Source organism: Lynx rufus, unplaced genomic scaffold (assembly GCF_022079265.1).
Source record: "Lynx rufus isolate CCGP_SWC_20201006 ecotype Redwood Valley unplaced genomic scaffold, mLynRuf1.p SCAF_2, whole genome shotgun sequence".
NCBI classification, from domain to species: Eukaryota; Metazoa; Chordata; class Mammalia; order Carnivora; family Felidae; genus Lynx; species Lynx rufus.
In genome coordinates this window covers 157,622,121-157,646,933 of record NW_025814834.1, presented here as the reverse complement: position 1 = coordinate 157,646,933, position 24,813 = coordinate 157,622,121, and the positions used below count along the sequence as shown (strand labels likewise).

Below are 24,813 nucleotides of genomic sequence, written 5' to 3'. Positions count from 1 at the left end.
ATAAATGGATCTTGTTTTCTTATCCATTCTGTTACCCTATGTCTTTTGATTGGAGCATTGAGTCCACTGACATTTAGAGTGAGTACTGAAAGATATGAATTTATTGCCATTATGTTGCTTGTAGAGTTGGAGTTTCTGTTGGTGTTCTCTGGTCCTTTCTAATCTTTGTTGCTTTTGGTATTTATATATATATATATATTTTTTTTTTCATCTTTTCTCCCCTCAGAAAGTCCCCCTTAAAATTTCTTGCAGGGCTGGTTTAGTGGTCACAAACTCCTTTAATTTTTGTTTGTCTGGGAAACTTTTTATCTCTCCTTCTATTTTGAATGACAGCCTTGCTGGAGAAAGAATTCTTGGCTGCATATTTTTCTGATTCAGCACACTGAGTATATCCTGCCACTCCTGTCTGGCCTGCCAAGTTTCTGTGGATAGGTCTGCTACAAACCTGATCTGTCTTCCCTTGTAGGTTAGGGACTTTTTTCCTTCGCTGCTTTCATGATTCTCTCCTTGCCTGAGTATTTTGTGAATTTGACTATGATATGCCTTGTTGATGGTCAGTTTTTGTTGAATCTAATGGGGGTCCTCTGTGCTTCCTGGATTTTGATGTCTGTGTCTTTCCCCAGGTTAGGAAAGTTTTCTGCTATGATTTGCTCACACAGCCCTTCTACGCCTATTTCTCTCTCTTCCTCTTCTAGGACCCCTATGATTCCTTTTTAATGAGTCACTGATTTCTCTAATCCTTAAATGGTGCTCTTTTGCCTTAATCTCCCTCTTTTTTTCTGCTTCGTTATTCTCTATAAGTTTGTCCTCTATATCGCTGATTCTCTGTTCTGCCTCATCCATCCTTGCCACCATTGCATCCATCCATGTTTGCAGCTCAGTTATAGCATTTTTAATTTCATTCTGGCTATTTTTTACTTCTTTTATCTCTGCAGAAAGGGATTCTAATCTATTTTCAATTCCAGCTAGTATTCTTATTGTCGTGATTCTAAATTCTGGTTCAGACATCTTGCTTGTATCTGTGTTGGTTGAATCCCTGGCTGTCGTTTCTTTGTGCTCTTTCTTTTGGGGTGAATTCCTTCGTTTTGTCATTTTGAAGGGAGAAAAGGAATTAATGAGGTAGAAAAATTGAAATTAAAAAAATTAAAATTAAAAAATATTAAAATTAAAAATTAAACACACACACACACACACAAATCAAATAGATGATGCTAGATCCTAGGTGTGTTTTGGTCTGGGTGTTGAAAGTGGTTTGACAGATTAGAGAAACAAACAAACAAAAAAAAGGGGGGGGGAGAGAGAAAAAGGAATCATTTGAGAATTTGAAAAAATGAATACACTGAAGTAGACTAAAATGAGATGTATGGAGGTAAAATAGAATTTAACAAAATATACACAAAAGTAAAGACTATAGTAGATAAAAATTAAAGAAAATATTTTTAATAAAAATTAAAAATAAATATGAATTTTTCCTTTTTCTGTATTTAAGAAAAAAGGAAACAAAAAATATAAAAAGAAAAAAAAGAAATTGTTTGAAAATTTGAAAAAGTGAATACACTGTAGTAGACTAAAATAAGCTGATTAAAGCAAAATAGAATTTGAAAAAATTTACATAAAAGCAAAAATATAGCAATAAAAATTAAAGAAAAATATTTTTAATAGAAAATGAAAGTAAAAATGAAGTTTTTCTGCATTCAAGAAAAAGAAAAATGAAAAAGAGAAAAAAGGAAAAGAAAGAAAAAAAGGAAATTGTTTAAAAATTTGAAAAGGTGAATACACTGAAGTAGACTAAAATAAAACGATGGAAGTAAAATAGAATTTGAAAAAATTTACACAAAGCTAAAAGATGTAGTAATAAAAATTAATATTTTTAATAAAAATTGAAAATAAAAATGAATTTTTTCTGTATTCAAGAAAAAGTGAAAAAGAGAAACAGAAAAAGAAAAAAAAGAAAATTGAATAGATGAACCTACTAACAGATTGAAATAGGAATGAAATTAGTGTGTTTTCCCCTAGAAGTCTGTCTATGTAGTGCTTTATAGTCCAAAAGCTAGGCAGGCAGTGAGACTCGTGCGCTTGAAGAGCGAAGCTGGCCCAGTTGGGCGGGACTCAGTGTAACAGCTCCGCTCTCCACTAGATGGCGCTGCTAGCATACTGGGGTGGATTGTTGCGAGGCTCGTAGGTGCGTATGCGCATGCGTGGGAGCGGTGAATAATGGCGCCCCCAGCTACCCAGTCTGTTCTCCCAGATTAGCAATCGCGCACCGGTCCTCTGTCTTCAGCGATCATCCACTCCCCGCTTTTTCACTGTCCGTGACCAGGCCCCAGGCAGTACCTCTCTCCTGAGTTTCGTCTCAAATGTGGCTGTTTTCCCCGGCCCCTTAACTTCAGAAGGACTGCGGCTTTGACCCGTCCTGCCCCTCTGCAGGAGGGTCTCACCGAGCAATGGCTGAATGAGCAATGGCTGAATATCGGCTGCACCCGGGAACGCTTGCTGGACCCTGCTGCTGCCAGTGCCCTGAGACTGTGGCCAGGTGCCAGAAAAAATTTGCAAGATAGTGTAGCATCAGCATTTCAGGGATTATGGAAAATCGCAACACACATCTGGCACCAGGCTTCACCCTTAACAACCTTGCCCCAGCACCAGCGAATGTGGCTGCCTTCCGGGGTCTGCTGGGACCAGGTGGCTTCAACAGTCTCTACCAAATGTCCTTCCAGCAGTGGAACCGCTTTCCCCATGTGGCCCGAGAACCTCCTGGATCCCACTCTGTTCCTGGGGATTTGCCCTTCCCACCAGAGCATCGCCAGGTATCTAGCTGCAGAGTTGCAGCCTTTGCCCTCCCCTTGTTTACAGTCTTAATGGAATTTAAACCTTGTCCTTTCTCCTTTCTCCCTTTTTAGTTTAGTCCCTGCGGCTGTTTCCAATTTTCCACTTTCTCTCCAGCTGCTTTTGGGGAGGGGTGCTTTTCCTGTATTCTCCACCCCACTCTAGTCTCCCTCCTCTCTCTGCCCGCAAAAGTGGTTCCCTGTCTTTCGCAGCTTATCGCTCCCCAAGTTCAGTTCTCCACACCACGTACCTGCTGAATTTTGTGGTTCAGGTTGTGCAAATTGTTGTGCTAATCCTCCAGTCAGTTTTCTAGGCATGTAGGATGGTTTAGTGTTGGTCTGGCTGTATTTCATGGATGCAAGACACACAAAAAACTTCCATGCTGTTCCCAGGAATGGGGAAGTTTTTTCTACACCACTTTAGAATCAGGACCTTTTCAAGGCTAGAGGATTGAGAGAGGACACAGAGAAGTTGTTGTAGTCGGGGTCTTGAGAAACTGCCTGCCTGTCGGGGATTGGCAGTTGTGGAAACACACCGTTAAAACACGATGGGAGACATGCTGTAACCCCTGCGGGGTCCACAGTGCCTACTGAAGTTCAGGCTTCAAGGCCACAGCACCCTTCTAGGTGATTTCACACTTCCCTTGCCTGTGAACTTAAATTAAGGTCCAAAGAGCCCTGGGAGGGTCTCCAAGAGAGTCAAGGCAGGTTATGCACTAGCTTGGAAGCACTGGAGGAAGAATGGCTTTTAAAAGTCTACTTTGTAAAGTTTTTCTTTTGAAACGCCCAAATGGCCCAGCATGATAAGATGTGTGGTAAAGATAAGCATCTCTTGTTTGTTTTGTTTTGTCAACTACTGTGTGCAAACAACAGCAAAATTATAATCCTTATTCTCCCTTGGGGATTTTTATAACTGGGTCTGAAGGCAGATCCCTGATTTTAGGCCTGTGGTACTCCAAACTGTTTTGAGCAGTGGCATTCACGTGGAGCCTCTTTGAAGCACGTCACTCATGCGGTCCAGAGTCTGAAAAGCTGGATTTTGCCTCTGCCATTTATTGGTGTGACCCTGGGCAAGTGAGACAACTTCTGATGACAATGCACCTGCCAAACCCTAATTTGAGGGTTTTGTGAGCACTGAATGACAAAACATGCAATAATATGTTTTCTAAGCTATAAAAGGCTATAAAATATTGTCTACATTAGGGTGACTCATTTTTTAATCACACCTCACACAAATCTGTAAATCTCTACTCCGTAACACCTTTCTCCTTTGCCTGTAATGCAGGTAGTGCAAGGTAAAGGCTTTACACAGCCAGTGGTCTGTCCCTGGCCTTTGGTGTGTATGAGTTCAAATACCCATATGATTTACCCTAAAGTAAAGCAGAAGGCCCCTCCCACTTTGGGCCCCATTCAGACAGTGTTAGAATGTGCAGAGCAGGAACCCCACAAGAACTCAGGAGTGAAAAAGAATTGTTAGCATGGCAACCGGGCAGGTTTAACCAATGCTAAATTCATGATTCCATTTCACAAAATACACGGGTGCCCCATTTAATTAATGAACTGGTGGCCTGTGGTGAGATCTACATAAATAATCTTCTACATAGTACTGGGAAGAGTTTTTAAAGATCAAGCATGGTATTGATTTCTCTCTGGGTACAGTGAATTTAGAAGATTCTACCGTCCCTTACTTAGGCTTATGTGCAAGGGAACACATGCGACCTTCCAAAGCAAGTACTTGCTTTAAACCTGACCAGAATAACAGAGATGATACAAATATACAGAATGAGCTGCTCTTAATTCGTTTATGCCCTGTAGGGACCCCGTCATTTGTTGAGTCCCCTCCAAATTACAGACAAGTAATTAATTTGAAATTTGGCAAAGACAAATACAGACACCTGATTTTCTCCAGAGATTCAGAGCAATCAGCCAGGTTGAGAGCAGAGGGAGTGTTTCTTGTGCACTAATCAGGCCTACAACTGTTTGAAGCCATTCGGGCCTGGGATTGGCTGGTTTTAACCAGCCTTTCTGTGTCACAGAGACTGATGTGCCTGAAGCACGGGACCATATGTTGCCGAAAAGCCAGTTAGTTAGTTAGGCTGATGCTCTTGCATACCTATAGTCTTCTGAGTCTTCTGAGATACAAAGTCCTTTAAGGATTTGTTTAACTCCTGTACCTGACATTACCAAAGACCAAACACAAACTAGTATCCACAGCTTAAGGGTATGTCTGTGTATGATTTCTCTATTACCATCCTATCTTCTGTTCCCAACAATGGCTTTGCCCCCATTGAATTAATGATCTGTGCCTTCAGTGTCCAGTATGGTATATTGGGAGAAGGGAAGGTGTCAGTGTATGTATATGTGTATGTGTGAAAGCACATGTGTGTAGGGGTGTGTGTGTGTGTGTGTGTGTATGTGTGAGTGTGAGATGGGCAGAAGGAATATGAGGAAGGGGTTGGGGTTTCCGACCACCATCTCCATCCCACACTCCAGCTGACAACCCCTGGTCATAGTGACTGGTGTTAAGAGGCCTGTATTAAGAGCCTGCTGTACAACCCACTGGCGACTCATTTAACTTTACGTATATCAGTTTCTTCTTCTATAAAATGTAAATTGAAAATGGCTACTGCAGTGTCTCTCAGAAAGATTGGATGGGATCCTTGAAGAGTGCCTGACACATTTATAAGCCTACATATGGTACTCAATAAATTGTTACAGTTTTTTCCAAAATTAGGGTTTTTTTTTCTGACTGTAGAAATAAAAATCATATAGATATGAGACACTACAGAAAACTAGAAAACAAAGAATAACTAATCACCCAGAGATAACTCCTGTTAACATCGTGATGTGTATTCTTCCAGTCTCTGTTCTACCCATTTTTATACAGATAATACCATACGGAATACGTAACTAACAGAGTAATAGCTATTATTTTTTGAGCACTTAAAATATGCCAGGAATTGAACTACATGCTTTACATATGTCATTTTATTAATCTTTATAATCCCATTCAGTAGATATTGTTTCCACTTTAGAGGGTTTTTATCATCTCAAGGAGGGGGTGTGTGCTTAGCCTGGCTCTCTAGTGTGAAATTGAAATACTTTCTTGTGTTAACCCAACCTTTGCTCAACAGCCAAAATAAACAGATACTAATGGAAGTAAATGTATGCGCTTGCTCTTGGCTTTTCCCTCCCAGAAGCCTCTTAGCTGAAATGGTGCCCTTACCTTGAGTATGCACATAGTATTCCTGGGTGTGTGAATGATGACATTACTTTATCCCTCTACCTGACTACTCTTAACTACCTTGTAACTCTTCCATCTACAGAATAAGTGATCCTATTTACAAATGTATTCTAATTTTCAGGATGAGCTCTTAGCAAAAAAAAAAAAAAAAAATCTTATGAATCTGGCCAATGGACTTTCTAGTTGGTGTGTTCTAATTGCTTGGAATTGTGATAAAGCCTTGGGGAATACCTTGGGATTCTCCACTTGAAATTTTCTGCCCTCTTCACCTGACTTCTAGTTCATTGTAGAACTTTGAGCTGTGTAATGGCACTATGGGGGCAGAAGTTACGGTGGCAGCAGGGTGGTTTATTATTATTATTATTGTTATTGTTATTATTCAAGAATGCTGGATTAACCCCCTACCCCTACTATAGTGAGGTTCCCTGAGGGTATATACCTCTGGGGTGAGAGCAAATGAGAAATAGGCATGCCAATTTATTGTTAACCAGGGGCCCTTACCTCCCAGTGCAGTGAATCCATAAATATGCTGGTGCATGTGACTAAGGCTAAAAGTATGGGTGGAACTTCTGACTCCTTCTAAACCCAAATCTGACCAACAGGGCTTTTTACAGTTCAAAGGGATGAATATATTGTCAGGCTCCCATTTATGTAGTGCTTAAAATGTGCCAGGCACTTGATATCTATTAACTCATTTCATCCTGGCAATCGTCCTATTAAGGTAGAAAGTATTGTCCTCATTTTAAAACGAGGAAAATGAGGCACCTGGAGAGAACAAGATGGCTATTATTCTCAACAAAAGAGAGTTTCTGGGTGGCATGCCCCTGCCCACTGGTAAATATGGCCTAACCAGTGTCCTGACTTAATCAGAAGAAAACCAAAGTGAGGGTCACAGGAGCTCAGGGTAAACTCCTCCTCCCACTGCACCTGCTGGAATTACTAAGGCAAAGTCATTCTCACAAGTCAACTGCAGCTGACATGCTCATACAGGTGGCTGCTCTCTGCTGGGATGAGGGCTCATCCCAGCTAGAACCCAAGAGGCAGCCAGAGCCAGTTTCTGCAACATAAAATGGCCTCAGACACCACCCACTTCCTTTCCCACTGTCTGGCCCCCCTCTCCTGGCCCCATTTGGCCCACCAGGCATCTGGCCTCAGCCCCATTCTGAAGGTGAAGTCCTCTAAGGTGAAGTCACCAGGCTTTAGAGCCACACACACAGCTGGCTAAGGACTGTCATTAACTAGTCCTCCGTGGCCTTGGGCAAGTTAACCTCCATTTCCTCTTGCTTAGAGGAGAGATAATACCTCCTGTCAGAGGGCTTAAGGGATGGCTGTACCTAAAGGCCTTTGCTACTGACATGTTGCTTGCCTGCTGTATGCCAGCTGCCCTTACAAGACACTTGTGCTCTAATGGGGATCTCCTGAATACAAAGGCTATAAGGAACCTGATGCTGCTGTGGCAGAATTCCAGGGATACCATCAGGGTGATATTGGGGGCAGAGAGTTGTCCCAGGGCTCTGTGATTCACTCAGGCAAGGGGATAGCACTCTTCCATTCATGTGGTGTTAAAGGTTACCCACAGTCTAATGAAAAAGGGGCAGAGCTGGGACACAGAAAGCTACTCCAGAGGACTGTCTAAAGATATAGACAGATATATCAAAGTGTTTTGAAAAATAATTAAATGGTATTTCATGCAAACATTTCATAAAATTTTACATACTATAAACATTAGTGGTACAGGCCACTTCCAAATGGGATGGCTTGCTCAATAGTATTTTATGCAGGATGGGAGCAGAGGGGCATCTGGGTGGCTCAGTCAGTTAAGCATCTGACTTCAGCTCAGGTCATGATCTCGCATTTTGTGGGATCAAGCCCTGCATAGGCTCTGTGCTGACAGCTTGGAGCCTGTAGCCTGCTTCAGATTCTGTCTCTTTCCCTCTCTGCTCCTCCCCCACTGGTGCTCTGTCTCTCTCTCTCTCTCTCTCTCTCTCTCTTTCTCAAAAATAAATAAAACATTAAAAAATTTTTTGTTTCAATATAGGACGGGAACAGAGAAGAAAGGTTAGGTCAAACCCCATTGTCTTGGCACGAGAAAATGGCTTGGGAGAGTAGCTTCCCAAACTATTATTTTGTGAAGAATCGCCTGGTGATTTTCTTAAAATGCAAGACTGATTCAGTTGGTCAGGGATTGTACCTGCAACTGCCTTTCTAACATGCTCCCGAATGGTGCCTGTGCTGCTGGTCTATGAACCACACTCTTGAGAATCCATGTGGAAGACAAAACTACCTCTCAGTTCTGCACTGATTTGGGTCCAGAGGATCAATTACTGCCAGCTCCTGCTCAGATACACATTGTCTCTGTTTGTACCTGAATGGGTTCCGAAATTGTCTTTTCTGTCATCAAGACTGACCTGAAAATGCCCACAATTAGAAAAATCACCTCTTCTCACACAGACCCAACCAGAAATTGCTCCAGGGAGCCAAGCTCTAACTGAACCCTAGGCTGCCTCCTCAAGCTCGCCCTCTGCTGGTAGATACAGGTCATTTTCTTCCAAACCCAGCCTTTCAACGTTGCTCAAATGCTCATTTTTGTTTTCCAATTAATACAGGCAGAAAAGTTGCATGAACATATTCCGCAGGTTTATTTCACTCTTCTAGATTTTGGAGAATTTTTTCCTTGTATTTTAAAGGACATCCTACAGAGGGGGTAGATAAATGTCTGCTCAACACTTACTAGCAACTTACCATTCCATGTTGCCTAAAAGTCCTCCTCCACCCTTTGTTCCCATGCATCCCAGGCACTTCCCACAGGGGAAGTGGCAAACCTTTGTTTACTCACAACCCGACCACTGCAAGATCGGGAGAGGGAGCAAGTTTCTTTTGATCCAAGGTTGGGGTTGGTAGTGGAAGCAACATAGACAAGAACACATCAGGAGCCAAAGAACATTTAAGAGAAGGATAGGAAGATTGGGAGATTGGTGCTGCTGATCATATCATTATCATTGACTCACTAAAACATTTCTTCATCACCTCCCTTCTATATGCAAGACTTATGACCAGGAGCCAAGCACCTGCTAACCCTGCACAAAGAGACTGTAGCCTCATAGGAGAAATAAACATCATAGCTAATACTTATGGAGTACCATATGCCAAGCAACACGCTTACATTATTTTATTTTATTTTATTTAACCCTCACAGCAATTCTGTGATCATCCTCATTGCACAAATGAGAAAAGTAGGGTGCGGAGAAGTTGAGTGATACTTCCGGTTAATGATGAAGTCAAGTAGCTTAAAATTCAATCTGTTATCTTCTCTAGGAGTGTTCTGGGGTTCGATGGGCTTGGCTGACTGGTTCTCATTTGAAGCCCTTCACACAGTTGACTTTATACAGTCAGATAATGGCTAAGGCCGGTATATATACCGACAGCCAGGGCTGGGATGTCTAAAACAGTCTAGAGTTGGCTGGGTATCTCTGTTCACAAGGCCTCTCCACGTGGCTAGCTTGGGCTTCCTCGTGGCTTAGCAATCAGAATAGTTGGACATCTTAGAGGATAGTCAACCAGGCAAGAACTGCAAGATTTCTTAGGATCTTGCTTCTAAAAGCATATGGTATCATTTCCATTGTATTCTTTTGGTCCAAATTGTTACAGGTCAGGCCAGAGTCAGGAAGTGGAGTTATGGGCTCTATGTCTCTGTGAGGGAAGAGCTCAAAGTACATCAAGAGAAGGAATTGGTGAAGACCACCTTAGAGACAAGTCACCACACCAGGATTTGACCCTAAACAACCTGACTCCAACCTTTGTGTATTCAACCATTATGTTCTACTGACTTCACATAAAACAGACACAGTCACACCATGCTCCTGGTGGTTGTGTAAGATAGAATGGGGTACAAAGGAGGAAGTGATTAGCTCTGCCTCAGTAGGTCAGGGAAGGCTTCCCAAAGGAAACTCCCCTTAGTGTGGAGGACAGATTACCTGCATTGGGTAGCATTCTATATGATCCCTATATTCTATGAGGTGACAAAAGCTGAGGGCAAGAGACAGCTCAGAGGCAGCATGTGGGAAGCCACTGACCTGGAAAAGAGGAGCCATGAAGTCCAGTCCCAGCTCTGCCCCATTGTAGTTCTGGGACCTTGAGAGGAACCAGTAGACCAGGAAGGGAAAGAAATAGGGGTCTCAGGCCTTTCCAGAATATCACAGAGTGGAATTTCTGACTGTGTTATGCTTCCCCCCCCCGCCCCAGATTGGAGACCCGCACCTGGTGATCTGTATGGACTGCTCAGCAGACACCATGACCAACCGCCTTCTCCAGAGGAACCAGAGCAGCCCTCTGGTGGAAAACAACACTACCACCATTGCCAAGCGCCTTGAAACCTACTACCGAGCATCCATCCCTGTGATTGCCTACTATGAGACGAAAACACAGCTACATAAGGTGAAACATTTCACTTCTTTTCTCCAAAATGAGCCAGTTACCCCTCCCCCTTTTTCTTTTTTCAAGAAAAGAAAAAAACTGTAAATTTTGGTCAAGGGATCTGGGAATTAGAGCTGCATACAGCTGCACCATTTGAGCCAAAATATTTACTCTCTTCACCTTTGTATAAATCAAAGTTAATTATCTGTCATAATACAGACCATAAAAAGTTGGTCATACAGTTCTCACAGATGCCATTAAATTTGCTAAGAACAACTCCTTTTTCCAGTATAGAGCAAGGGAAGGAGGGAGGCATGGATGAGGCATAAAGTTCTGTCTTCTAGACCTCAGCTGAATGGATGGCCCAAAAGGCCTCTTCTAGATTTAAGATGCAGTGACTTTGAATCTCCAGATTTTTACACGGTTCATAATTGGCACTTGGAATTCTTGCAATAACTGTTATTGAGAAAAGCAGCATTTGGGGCCAAGAGGGCAGGTAGTTTGGTACAACAGTGAAAATACTGTGGGGAAATGTGGATAGTGTCAACCTAATGATCACAGGTGATAATCCCTGGTGAATCACCATTAATTTCATGAATTTGGGAAAACTACCCAGTGCCCCTTCATCCACTCATCTAAAAAACATGTCTGAAGCACTCCTGTGGGCCATCCATTGCCCTAGGGGTTTGGATACAGAAAATAGATGCAGTTCTTGCCTGCTAGAGCTTCAGGTTTTAGTAGAGGAGATAGACAAACCTCTGATCACAATATAGGGTCAAAGTGAGCACATAGTGAGTTCCAGGGGCCCTTGAAACCAGTCTAAAGGGACAGGAAAGGCATCAAGGAAGGTAACTGGAGAACTAAGAGGGGTGATGTGAAAGGAGCAGGGCACCCCATACAGAAGGAGCCCCAAGTGAAAAAGGTCAGGAGGAACAAGGAACTCAGCTTGGCTGTGACACAAAGTGCCAAGGAAAAGAGGAACAAGAGATGGAGATGGACAGAGAAGCATGGACCAGATCAGGATGACCCTGATGCAGAGGCAAGTAACTGTCCTGTTGTTGATGGGACAGGGGCAAACACAATCAGGGGTTGAGACAGAATGTTCAGTCCATCACCCTTGTGGAGAACCGATCCTGAGAAGGTAGGGCCAGGAGACCACTGGGAGGGTGGGACAAAAGCACAATAGAGAAAGTGGGCACCTACTTTCTGCTATTCACAGGAAGTTAGTAGGAGACATCAGTCATAAATAACACACTTGTCTCTGAAGCAGCTACATCAATTCTTTGGCAGAAACCATTGATCATGAATCTCATCTTCTAAACCTGTTAATGGTCATTTTCCAGAATCCTAGGAACTTATCCCTGGGTGTAGAAGTCTGGGTGTAGAAGATGCCCCTTGATGTAACTCAGGAATATCAAATACATGGCATGAAAGCCACCATCCCCAGCTTCCATAACCAAGGCAGACATTGCTAATCCACTCTTTCCTGCAGGACCCAGATGTGGCCTCTGAATGTTTGTTAGCACAGCACTCAGGCTGCTACTACCAATTAATAGGACTTGATATGCAAGATGAAATCTATTTGCCCTGCTTTGTGTAACCTCTGGTTGCCACATAAAAACAAACAAACAAAAAACTTACATTAAAAAAAAACAAGCAAAAAAAAAAAAAAGTACATTATGTAAGAACAGAGTCTTAAGAATTCAGTGTTGCAAAAGCCTTTACAAGATTAGTGATTTCCACCCTTTGTGCAGCCTGGAACACATAAGAAAATTATCCAGATAGAAGAGAATTTCTTCCACTTTCTATGTGTACAGGTGAAAAAATCCCTAAGTAATTGAGAGCTTAACCACTGGCAGAGTCAGAAAATCTCTTTTCTCCCCCTTGTGTATCATTCCAACCTAAATTCTACACACTCACAAATGATTGGGACGTGGATACAGGACTAACTGAGTTCTCAGATAAATCTGAGTTCTGGATTCCTCCCCAGAAATATCTAAGTTAGTGGAAAATGAAGTTTCCAGTTCCATTGGAATCATCTCATCAGCTTTGCATGCATTTTGGAGACACTGGCAGCTGGGTCTGCAGTGAGGTGACGTTTATGATCCGGTTAGCAAATATTTAAGACTGACTCCAGAGCAGTATGGCTCCAGCCCACAGGACTCCCAGGGGGCCTCTCAGAGGAAGTGCTTTGTGCCTTTGTGCCACTGCCTCTGCCCAACTGGATGAAGGAGCTCCATCCCCAACTTTGTGGGGTTGGGGGGCACAGCAAGGGTTCTGGGTGCAGGGAAGTGAGACTTGTTTGCGGATGCCTGTGGGGTTTGCCAGCGGTGGGGCTACCTGGGGACTGGAGGAGAAGCAGGGGAAGGGGACAAGCTTGGGGAAGAGGAAACCTCTGTCCCTTCATGCTCTCTGGGCTCTGGGCTCCTGTCCCAGCTTCTTTTTTTGTTGTTTTTTTTTTTAATTTTCTTTTTTAATTTTAAAATTTATATCCAACTTAGTTAGCGTATAGTGAAACAATGATTTCAGAAGTAAATTCCTTAATGCCCTTACCTATTTAGCTCATCCCCCACTCCCACAATCCCTCCAGCAACCCTCTGTTTGTTTTCTATATTTAAGAGTCTCTCCTGTTTTGTCCCTTTCCCTGTTTTTATATTATTTTTGTTTCCCTTCCCTTATGTTCATTTGTTTCTCTCTTAAAGTCCTCAGATGAGTGAAGCCATATGATTTTTGTCTTTCTCTGACTAATTTCACTTAGCATAATTCCCTCCAGTTCCATCCACATAGTTGCAAATGGCAAGATTTCATTCTTTTTGATTGCCAAGTAGAAATCCATTGTATATATATACCACATCGTGTTTATCCATTTATCCATTGATGGACATTTGGGCTCTTTCCATACTTTGGCTATTGTTGATAGTGCTGCTATAAACATGGGGGTGCATGTGTCCCTTCAAAACAGCACACTTGTATCTCGTGGATAAATGCCTAGTAGTGCAATTGCTGGGTCGTAGGGTAGTTCTATTTTTAGAATTTTGAGGAACCTCCATACTGTTTTCCAGAGTGGCTGCAGCAGCTTGCATTCCCACCAATAATGCAAAAGAGATCCTCTTTCTCCGCATCCTCGCCAACATCTGTTGTTGCCTGAGTTGTTCATGTTAGCCATTCTGACAGGTGTAAGGTGGTATCTCATTATGGCTTTGAGTTGCATTTCCCTGATGATGAGTGACGTTGAGCATTTTTTCATGTGTCGGTTGGCCACCTGGATGTCTTCTTTGGAGAAGTGTCTATTCATGCCTTTTGCCCATTTCTTCACTGGATTATTTGATTTTTGGGTGTTGAGTTTGAGAAGTTCTTTCTAGATTTTGGATACTACCCCTTTATCTGATATGTCACTTGCAAATAACTTCTCCCGTTCTGTCAGTTGCCTTTTAGTTTTGCTGATTGTTTCTTTTGCTGTGCAGAAGCTTTTTATTTTGATGAAGTCCCAATAGTTCATTTTTGCTTTTGTTTCCCTTGCCTCTGCAGACGTGTTGAGTAAGAAATTGCTGCAGCCAAGGTCAAAGAGGTTGTTGCCTGCTTTCTCCTCAAGGATTTTGATGGCTTCCTGTCTTACATTTAGGTCTTTCATCCATTTTGAGCTTATTTTTGTATATGGTGTAAGAAAGTGGTCCAGGTTCATTCTTCTGCATGTCACCGTCCAGTTTTCCCAGCACCACTTGCTGAAGAGACTGTCTTTATTCCATTGGATATTCTTTCCTGCTTTGTCAAAGATTAGTTGGCCATAAGTTTGTGGGTCCATTTCTGGGTTCTTTTTTCTGTTCCATTGATCTGAGTGTCTGTTCTTGTGCCAGTACCATACTGTCTTGATGATTACAACTTTATAGTATAGCTTGAAGTCCGGGATTGTGATGCCTCCTGCTTTGGTTTTCTTTTTCAAGATCACGTTGGCTATTCAGGGTCTTGTCTGGTTCCATACAAATTTTAGGATTATTTGCTCTAGCTCTGTGAAGAATGCTGGTGTTACTTTGATAGGGATTGCATTGAATATGTAGATTGCTTTGGGTAGTGTCAGCATTTTAACAATATTTGCTCTTCCTATCCAGGAGCATGGAATCTTTTTCCATTTTTTTGTTTCTTCTTCAGTTTCTTTCATAAGCTTTCTATAGTTTTCAGCATATAGATTTTTCACCTCTTTGGTTAGATTTATTCCTAGTTATTTTATGGTTTTTGTTGCAACTATAAATGGGATCGATTCCTTGATTTCTCTGTCACTTCATTGTTGGTGTATAGGAATGCAACCGATTTCTGTGCGTTGATTTTATATCCTGCAACTTTGCTGAATTCATGGATCAATTCTAGCAGTTTTTTGGTGGAATCTTGTGGGTTTTCCATAGAGTATCATGTCATCTGCGAAGAGTGAAAGTTTGACCTCCTCCTGGCCGATTTGGATGCCTTTTATTTCTTTGTGTTGTCTGATTGCAGAGGCTAAGACTTCCAATACTATGTTGAATAACAGTGGTGAGAGTGGACATCCCTGTCTTGTTCCTGACATTAGGGGGAAAGCTGTCAGTTTTTCCCCATTGAGGATGATATTAGCGTTGGGTCATTCATATATGGCTTTTATGATCTCAAGTTATCCTCCTTCTACCCCTAGTTTCTTGAGGATTTTTATCAAGAAAGGATACTGTATTTTGTCAAATGCTTTCTCTGCATCTATTGAGAGGATCATATGGTTCTTGTCCTTTCTTTTATTGATGTGATGAATCATATTAATTGTTTTGTGGATATCGAACCAGCCCTGCATCCCAGGTATAAATCCTGCTTGGTCGTGGTGAATAATTTTTTTAATGTATTGTTGGAGCCAGTTGGCTAATATCTTGTTGAGGATTTTTGCATCCATTTTCATCAGGGAAATTGGTCTATAGTTCTCTGCCCTGGCATCTTCCAACAGCTTCATCTCCCCCTGGATTCTAAGTGACAGTTTGATGTTCTTTGGATTGTTAGCACCTCCTCCCCATCTCGTTGGTTTATTGAGCCCAAGGCAGGGTCGCATACCATCCAGGTGGGTTCTTGGATCATTTAAGGAGTTTTCTTAAAATTAGGTAGGAGTGGTGAATGCACTTCTAGATGCAAGCAAGACAAATCAGTAGTTCAGTGAGATTTACTTAGGAATTAGAGACACGTCATGGGCCAGCCCAGAAATATACCACCCTGCACAAGCACCTCCTTCAGGCCTCCGTGTTGCCCAGTTACCCATTGGCTGACACCCCTGCCTAACGACAGTCAGCCCTTTTGGCTGCCAGCTAGCTGAAAAAAGTGCAATGCAATTTCAGACAAAGGTACCCAAAAAGTAAAGGGGAATTTGCACAGCCACTGCCTTACTATTTATGCCTTTATTATGCCATCATTATACAACACAGTTAGAACTCCTTAGAACATAAACCAGGGGATAGAGGCATACGTGATACAGATGGATCCCCTGACTTTCCAAGTGTTTTCCCTGTCTCATAAAGGCAGCTTTGCTCTGCATCTGAGAAACAGAACTTTTCTTCATCCACTCTCTTCTCCCTGTGCTCAGGGCAGACATCATTAATCAACCGTGGCACTGCTTTCCTATGAGTCTGGACAGCTGCCATAGAAACTGTCCCAACACAGCAGTAGGATAGCCACACCCACTCACTAGAATTAACCCCTAAAAGGAAGCGTTTATTTTGTCTTGAGTGAGAGGATTCATTATTTAAGAAGAAAGAAAATAAGGAAGGAAGAAAGAAAGGAGGGAAGGAAGGAAGGAAGGAAGGAAGGAAGGAAGGAAGGAAGGAAGGCAGGCAGGCAGGCAGGCAGTAAGGAATAAAAATTGAAATATAGCAATTTAGGGTAAAAAGCACAGCAACTGGCCAAAGACCTTTGGTGGAGAAAATACTGTGCTGGACCTCAGAAAGCCTGATGTGTTGTATGAAGGAGCTTTGTGAATTTGGGTGAGTGATTTCACTGTGTAACCTCTCCCTTCTTCGTCCTAAACTAAGATGGATGGACAGAATAGGACCTCCTGGACTCCTCCAGGCCTATCACCTTATATTCTTTCTATATAAGAAGATTATAGATTTTTGTTCTTTTTTTTATTTGAGAGAAAGAGTGTGCACACAAGGCAAGGAGAGGGACAGAGACAATGGCAGAGGGAGGGAGGGAGAGAGAGAAAGAGAGAGAGAGAGAGAGAAAGAGAAAGAGAGAATTTTTTTTTTAATATTTTTTTTCAACGTTTATTTATTTTTGGGACAGAGAGAGACAGAGCATGAACAGGGGAGGGGCAGAGAGAGAGGGAGACACAGAATCGGAAACAGGCTCCAGGCTCTGAGCCATCAGCCCAGAGCCTGACGCGGGGCTCGAACTCACGGACCGCGAGATGGTGACCTGGCTGAAGTCGGACGCTCAACCGACTGCACCACCCAGGCGCCCCGAGAAAGAGAGAATTTTAAGCAGGCTCCATGCTTAGCCAGAGCCCAACTCAGGGCTTAATCCCATGACCTTAACCCAGGGCTTAATCATGACATGAGCTGAAATCACAAGTCGGACACTCAATTGACTGAGCCACCCAGGCGCCCCTATATTATTTTCTAATCATAAAAGTAATACAAACTTATTTTAGAAAATATAAAAACTAGGTAGAGCCACCACTCATAGGCAAACATTCTAGAGTATTTCCTCCAAAACTCTATGTATGTATGTATGTATGTATGTATGTATGTATGTATTTATTTATTTTTGAGACAGAGAGAGACAGAGCATGAACGGGGAGGGTCAGAGAGAGAGGGAGACACAGAATCTGAAACAGGCTCCAGGCTCTGAGCTGTCAGCACAGAGCCCGATGCGGGGCTCGAACTCACGGACTGCAAGATCATGACCTGAGCTGAAGTCGGACGCTTAACCGACTGAGCCACCCAGGTGTCCCTGTTTCCTCCAAATCTTACTGCTATGAATTTTTAAAACATGATTGTAGCTGTAGATCTATCGATTAGGGCTCCTTGCTTGTAGATAAGAGCCACCAACTCCAGCCTGACCGAAAACACAAAACTTGATGATAAGCCATGCAGTCCACAGCTGAAACACAGCAGGCCCAAGAAGGCTGTGGGACCAGGTCTCTCTTGCTTTTCACACATGCCTTCTTCTCTCGTCATCCGGATTTTTCTTTCTTTGGCCCAGAAGCCAGAATATGGCCACCCTACAAGCGCTGTGTCCACATGTGAGCACAACAGCTCCAAATTCAGGCAGAAATGTTGTGAATTGCTTTGCTTTGCTCACAGCCTTCTCCCTGCTCCTCTCTGGCCAGGCAGGTGTGGTCATTTTTTGTGTGATACTTTGTTGAGTGCGCACTGCATGTCAGATACTGTTCTCGGTGCTGGGGACACAGCAATAACCAAGATAAACCCCTCACTGAAAAGGTAAAAATGGCACATAAGAAAGTAAAATAATTGCTGATAGGATAATCTCTATGCATAAAACAAAACAGACTAAGGTGTTGGGGGGTGAGTATTGTAGGTGGGTGTGTTGGGAAAGTCTCCGAGGAGGTAGCATTTGCATTAAAACCTGACCCATATACACACACATGGCTGCCTGGGACTCCTCCCTGGGAACTGGGTGGGGGATAAGGTATTCCCAGAAGAGAAGGGCTTGTTGTGAGCTGGGAGAAACGCCAGAAATAGCTACCTCCAGTGGCATATGCAGAATTGTATAAACTGATATTTCAAACTTCTCTTTTTGCTAACTATAAAAGTAACAGCTACTTTTAAAAAAGAAATACACTTTAAAATCTAGGAGTATAAAGATAAGAATTCTTCCGTCCAAAGATAACCTCACTAAGGAACATTTTGATATATTTCTTACATTTGTTTTTCTCCACTTGTTTCATACTTTTTCTTCATGGTATAATCAGCCCAGAGACATCCCAGGCCATAGATGAAGAGGGCTTGATAACAGATGATAACTGTCCCTGGGCTATTTATTAGTCTTAATTTAAAAAAAAAAAAAAAAAAGGAGGGGCCGCCTGTGTGGCTCAGTCAGTTAAGCGTCTGACTCAATCTCTGCTCGGGTCATGATCTCACCGTTCGTGGGATCAGCCCTGTGTCCGGTTCCTCACTGACAGTGAGGAGCCTGCTTGGGATTCTGTCCCCCTCTCTCACTGCCCCTGTGCCACTCCCTCTCTCTCTCAAAATAAATAAATAAACTTAAAAAAAGAAAAAAAAAGAGGCCAATGACTCATTACACATGCAGTTTTACAGATGCAGGAAATCGAGTTCCTTGGCAACTCTCTCTGCTTTTATAGAGGAGAAATTAAGTTTCTTGTTGGGCAATTTTTCTGCTACAGTGTCCCAACTTCATAAAGAGTTTAGCCATTTTTAGTAAGTCCTGAAATAGTGCAACACCCATTGTTGTTCTGGGTAGTCATCCAACCTAACAGAGGACTTCTTGTGAACCCAGAGATAAAGAATGAGAAATGCAGCTGCTGGCACTACCATGGAAGGAGTGGAGGCAGAAGGCACCTAAGGTCAGACTTCACCCCTTGATAACCCTTAATGGGCTGGATCCCTAAGTGTGCAGTCTAACACAAGTAAAGGAAAACCCAAAATTACTTTTATACTTGGAATTCTCTGTACTTGAGTTCTTAAATTTTCCTTAAAGTTTATTTATTTTGAGAGAGAGAGAGAATGTGTGTGAGTGGGAGAGGAGCAGACAGAGAGGAAGAGAGAAAATCCCAAGCAGGCTCTGAGGTGTCAGCACAGACCCCGGCTTGGGGCTCGATCCCACAAACCATGAGATCATGACCTGAGCCGAGATCAAGAGTAAGAATCAGACCCTTAACAGACTGAGCCAGCCAGGCGCCCCTTGAGTTCTTAATTTTGATTCTTCCTTCGGTTGGCTAAAATAACTCAAACTAGTTTTTAGTTCAATTTTTCTGTGAACATCTGAGAATATTGCTTTAGTGGCTTTATACACACATATCAGTGTCACTGAATATAAAACTTTTAGGTCATGATATATTTCTATCAAAATGGAGAAAACATGCTCTACTGTTTTCAAGCATTTAGTGTTATGGAGGAAAAGGCATAGACAAATTCAGAAGTCAACTTTTTTCAGCTGGTATCTTTAAAGATTTTTTTTTTTTCAATTTTTCCATGTCATTCAAAACTTCTGTCCAGATATCAGTCTCACTTCACCGATTCCCACTGGCAGAGACACCTTTTCTTGTTTGTTTAACTTGAGAGTTTGGGGTAATTATTCTTTGATTATTTTTTAGGTACCTTATTCCTTTTTTCTCCTCAAAACTCCTCAAAAACATCAAATTCTTAGATCTCACTCTGTTCCTTCTATATTAGCTCTGTCCTAGAGAAATATAATGTGACCCATATATGCAATTTTAAGTTTTCTAGTAGCCATATTTTAAACACTAAAAAGAGGGGCACGTGGGTGGCTCAGTCGGTTAAGCATCCGACTTGGGCTTAGCTCATGATCTCTTGGTTTGTGGTTCTGAGCCCCATGTCGGGCTGTGTGCTGACAGCTCACAGCCTGGACCCTGCTTCAGTTTCTGTGTCTCCCTCTCTCTCTGCCCCTCCCCAGGTTGTGCTCTGTCTCTCTCTCTCCCAAAAATGAATAAATGTTTTTTAAAAAATTTAAACAGGAAAAAGAAACGGGTGATGCTGATGTTGTTATCAAGTCTTTGAAACCCAGTGTGTATTTGAGCTGACAGCACAGCTCAGTTCAGAGTAGCCACACACCTCAAGTGCTCGAGAGCAACACATGGCAGTGATTTCTGCATTGGAGAGCACAGTTCTCAATCTATAACCCACTCTGTGGTTTTCATTTCTGTGCTCTCGACTTTCTAGGAAAAAAAACCAAATGTGTCTTCCACCATTCCGGTTCAGCTTTTCACACTATTGCTCCTGCTCCCTAGTTACCAGTATTTATCTTAATTCTCATGTGTGTTTTCTGTTTGCCCGGCTCATTCTTTTCTTCTTATCCTGTTGCCTTTTCACCAAGCCTGTTCTCATTTCATGACTGCCTGCTGTTACTTCATAGCAACCATGTCTTCTTACATACAGTTTAAACTAGCAGTAGTATCCATTAACTTTCCCTCCTGTGTGTTTGTATAGCACTGTTTCTTTCTCCATCTTTGTATTTATCATGCTTCATTATAATTACTTCTTTACATGTCTGTGGCCACCAATGGAAAGTAAATTCTGTAGTGGGAAGAATTAGGTCTGTCTTGTTCACACCTTTATTCCCAGAGTGTAGCATAATGCCTGGCACATAAGAAAAAAAAAAAAACTACTCAATAAATATTTATTGTTGAGTATTCAAAAAATTGTATTTAAAACTTTTCTAGTTTCTATATTATATGATTATCAGAGATCTTCTTTCCTTCTGAATCTCTGGAATAGTGTGCCCTTTGTCTGTTTCTAGTTTTGTTCCCCCCCAGAAACCTCAGTTTGTTTAAGTTTACACATCCTCTATATTCTGATTATCTATCGCTGTGTAACAAGCCATTCCACAACTTAGTGGCATAAATCAACAGCCGTTACTTGATAGTTGTGGCTTCTGTGCTTCGGGAGTTTGGAAAAAGCACAGTAGGGATGGTACTTCTTGGCCCCATGGCATTTGGGGCTCAGCTGGGATGACTCAAACTGGGGGCTCCCACGGAGAGGGCTGCTATGTCCATTTCAAAGATGGAACCTCATTCACATGTCTGGTGCCTGAACCGGGCTGGCTTAGCTGGAACAGCCAGACACCTGCACGTGACTTCTCTAGAACGGCTTGCACTTCTCACAGGACTGCTCCTGGGTTCCAAAGGGTGGTGCCCCAACGGGAGCCTCCAGTGAGTGAATGTTCCCAAAGGCCAAGGCAGGAGCTGCAAGGCTTCTTCTGGCCACACCGAGATCACACAGCCTCACTTCTACTGCATTCTATTGGTTCTAAGAATGTCCCTAAGGCCAGCCCAGGTTCAAGGGGAAGGGGATTATAGTTCGTCTCCTGATGAGTGAGTAGCAAGGTCATATTCAGAAGAGTATGTGGGGTGGGAGATATTGTTGCAACCATCTTTGGAAACTATAATTTGCTGTGTCCTTCAATTAGGAGGTGGGGTGGAAGGGAATCTCATGGCCCACATGATGTGCAGGTGATTGTTAATCTCACTTCATGTGTGCTTCAGGACCAGTGGCACTCAGGTCTGGTCCTGTTGGATCTCATGCTGGAAGGCACACTGGGGTGCATCAGGGAGGCTCACACCGAATGTGGGATTTGGGGGTTGAGGCATGCTGAGCAGGGACCACTACCACCCCGAGATGCACTTGCTCCTATGCCTCTTCCTGCTTCCCCTCCTGCGTCAGGATCCATCCTTCGGGACATGTTACCCCCTCTCTCTTTAGTTTTTCTTTTGGTAATACAATCTTAAATTAGATTTAGAAAAAGATGTCCTGGTGGGACTTAGGGAGAACCACTCTTGTCTTTGAAAGTCGTAACCACATAGCAGAATGGCAGATGCCTGCTTTTCTGGTCATTTTCTAAGTCAGGAGCAGATTATGGAATCTAAATCCACTGGCAACAGGTAGCAATCCAAGTTTTCAGAATTCTGTAGCCATTCATCTTTTTCTGGGTCTCCATGGGTATTTTGGTGGGAAACTGGGAGAGGCTGTAGCAAGGGGTGCTCACCAGATCCTATGCCGCAGGAGGTGAGAGGGGGTTTCTCTTCAGATTCTCTGAAGATCAAACAGACTAAGGAGAGAAAAGCATTAGCAGGTGATTCAGTGGTCCCAGCTGTGTTAAAACTGTCAAGTGTTCACATTGGTGGCTTATTTCAAATCCTTATTTCAAAGGATTTTTTTAAATTACTAAAGTAATAAGTACTTAATATAATAAGCAAGGAGAAGTATCTATGTGTGTATGTGTGTATAAATGTATATATAAATAAAACAATTAGCAATGCCTTAATACCTCCAACCTTACTCCCCTCGAATAACCAGCGTGAACAGTTTATTGTGTATCTTTCTACCTTCCCTCCCCAATCCTACTCTTCCTCCTCCTCTTGTCTCTCCCTCCTTTTCTGTCTCCCCCCCCCACACACACACATGCACGCTCTCTCTCTCTCTCTCTCTCTCTCTCTCTCTCATTCTCTGACCCTGACCAATCTACTTTGTATAAATACACATACCCCATGGTGGAAAGTTCTGATTTCATGAAAATACTATCCTGTACACATTTCTCTGGAAGCCAATACAGACGTCACAGTGTTTTCTTTTTAGTAGTCATGTAATATTCTATAACATGGATATCCTATAATTTGTTCAACCGGTTTGTTTCTAGTTTGGTTGTTTTGTCTACTACTAACAACTGTGCAGGAACTGGAACACCCTTATTAAGGCTTTTGTGTCTAGTAGGAGAGATTGTTGAGCTATTTTAAGCAGTCTTTTTTTAACCCATTCGTTTGCACTTCCTTCTCTCTCCATGTCCCCCTGAGAAGAGGTTTTTGAATGCAGAAAAGCTTCTGGACTTCTCAGTTCCTGGCTATTTGGCCTCTTCTATCAATGCCCCTCCCCCGCTGAGTTTGCTTCTCGGTTCTGAGTGTGAAGCGTGCCGGGTTCGGGCTGGAGCTGCCCTGGGTGAGTGCCAGTAGCAGCCTGGGTTTGGAGACAGCTCTCCATCCTCCTGCCTGCCCAGTAAAAAGAGGTGCACGAAAGGGCAGGTGACTTCAAGGAGCCCCAAGGTTTTGTCCTCTCACCTGACAAATGAGGCATAAATCTTCCATCTGTCTCCCAGAGTCTTAAGAAACTCATTCTTCATTATTCTGCTTGACTAGTCTCTCCACCCCCCGCCCTTCCTGTCAGGCCTGCACTAGATTCCCCGAAAAGAGCTTTTGATTCAGTGCAATCTGCTTTGCTCCCCTGTGGTCCTGTTGAAATGAGTTGTGCTCAGTGCGTGTCTGCATCCTGCCTCCCAGAACAGTAGGCAGAAGAGAACTCCAGACCCTGTGCTCTTCTATTCACTTTCTTGATTTCCTTCCCCTGTGGTTGCTCCAGTCACGTGGCAGGCTCTGCCTTTGGCCAGCTCAGGGCAGTCCATTCACTGGGCTTCACTTTAACTCACAACGTCTCCAGGAGCCCCTGCCATGGATTCTAGAAGCCAACAGAAGACTGGGGCATCTCTGATGTCCAAGGCATGGTGGTTAATGCCAGGAATTCCAAGAGGAAAAGACACCCATGAAATTCTGCACCACAGCAAAGTGGTAAATATAGTAATAAGATTTACAGAATGTTCTGGGCCTTTGGGAGTACTGAACCTGGAAAGGTAGGTGAGGGCTTCAGAGAAAAGACGACATTTGAACAGGTCCTAAAGGATGAATACAAGTTCATAACGGACAGAGGAGAAGGAGACAAAGGCACTGACACATGGAAGAGCCCAAGAATGTTAGCACAAGATGTAGCTAGTGCAGAGCCGATGAACGAAAGCAGTAACACACTAGACCAGAAAGCAAGGCTAAAGCAAGACCATGAAGGACCTGAATCCATTCATTCATTCCTCTTTCATTCAACAAATTTGCTAGCCCAGCATGGTCCAACAGAAATAGAACGTGGGCCACATACATAGATTTAAAATTTCCTAGTAGTCACATTAACAAGAAAAAAATAAGTAGAACCAAATGAAATGAGCTTGAAAATAGATTTTATTGAACCTGATATATCCTAAGTCTTAGCTTCTCAACATGCCATCAATATAAAAATTATGAGATACTTTATTTTCTAATATGTCTTCAAAATCCAGTACTTAAGCATAACACAATTCAGATGCTAAATTTTCATCAGAAATAGATCGTATTTATATTCCATAAAATTTGTGGTTAAATGGCAGATCTCACATGCTCTAGTTGTTCCAATATATTTTTGAATTTTCTAATAAGGGAGTCCAAGTACCAGTTTTAAAAGTTAGATTGATTTTAACTACATAGCATTAAAAAGTCAGCTCCTCGGTTATACTGGCTGCCTTTCAAGTGTTCAGAAGCCCCCTATGGCTACTGCATTGGATAGTACAGTTCTAGACCATGTTAGAAAGTTCCAACTAAATACTGCTGGTATTTTAAACAGGGAAATGACTGATACGATATGTTTTAGAATTTTGTGGATGTCTATGAAAAGAGCTGCCAGCCAAATTTAAACTTCAGGCAAAATTGGGAGGAAGAGGAAAAAGAAGGAAAGATTTTAAATGCTTGTGCTTTGGAAAATCCTATGTACAGAGAAGCCATTAATATGCAGATTATAAATCAGCCTAAAATTGTTGCTAATGCTTGTC

The 24,813-nt window shown here is 42.5% G+C and overlaps 1 protein-coding gene across 1 annotated transcript in view; it reads left to right on the top strand.

Moving 5' to 3' along the window:
• AK5 (adenylate kinase 5) overlaps nucleotides 1-24,813 on the top strand; it is a 258,512-nt gene that overhangs the window by 227,688 nt on the left and 6,011 nt on the right. Inside the window, exon 13 of the mRNA XM_047083085.1 lies at nucleotides 10,312-10,503. Within this exon, the coding sequence (XP_046939041.1) occupies nucleotides 10,312-10,503 (192 nt within the window). The remainder of the gene's footprint in view (nucleotides 1-10,311; nucleotides 10,504-24,813) is intronic.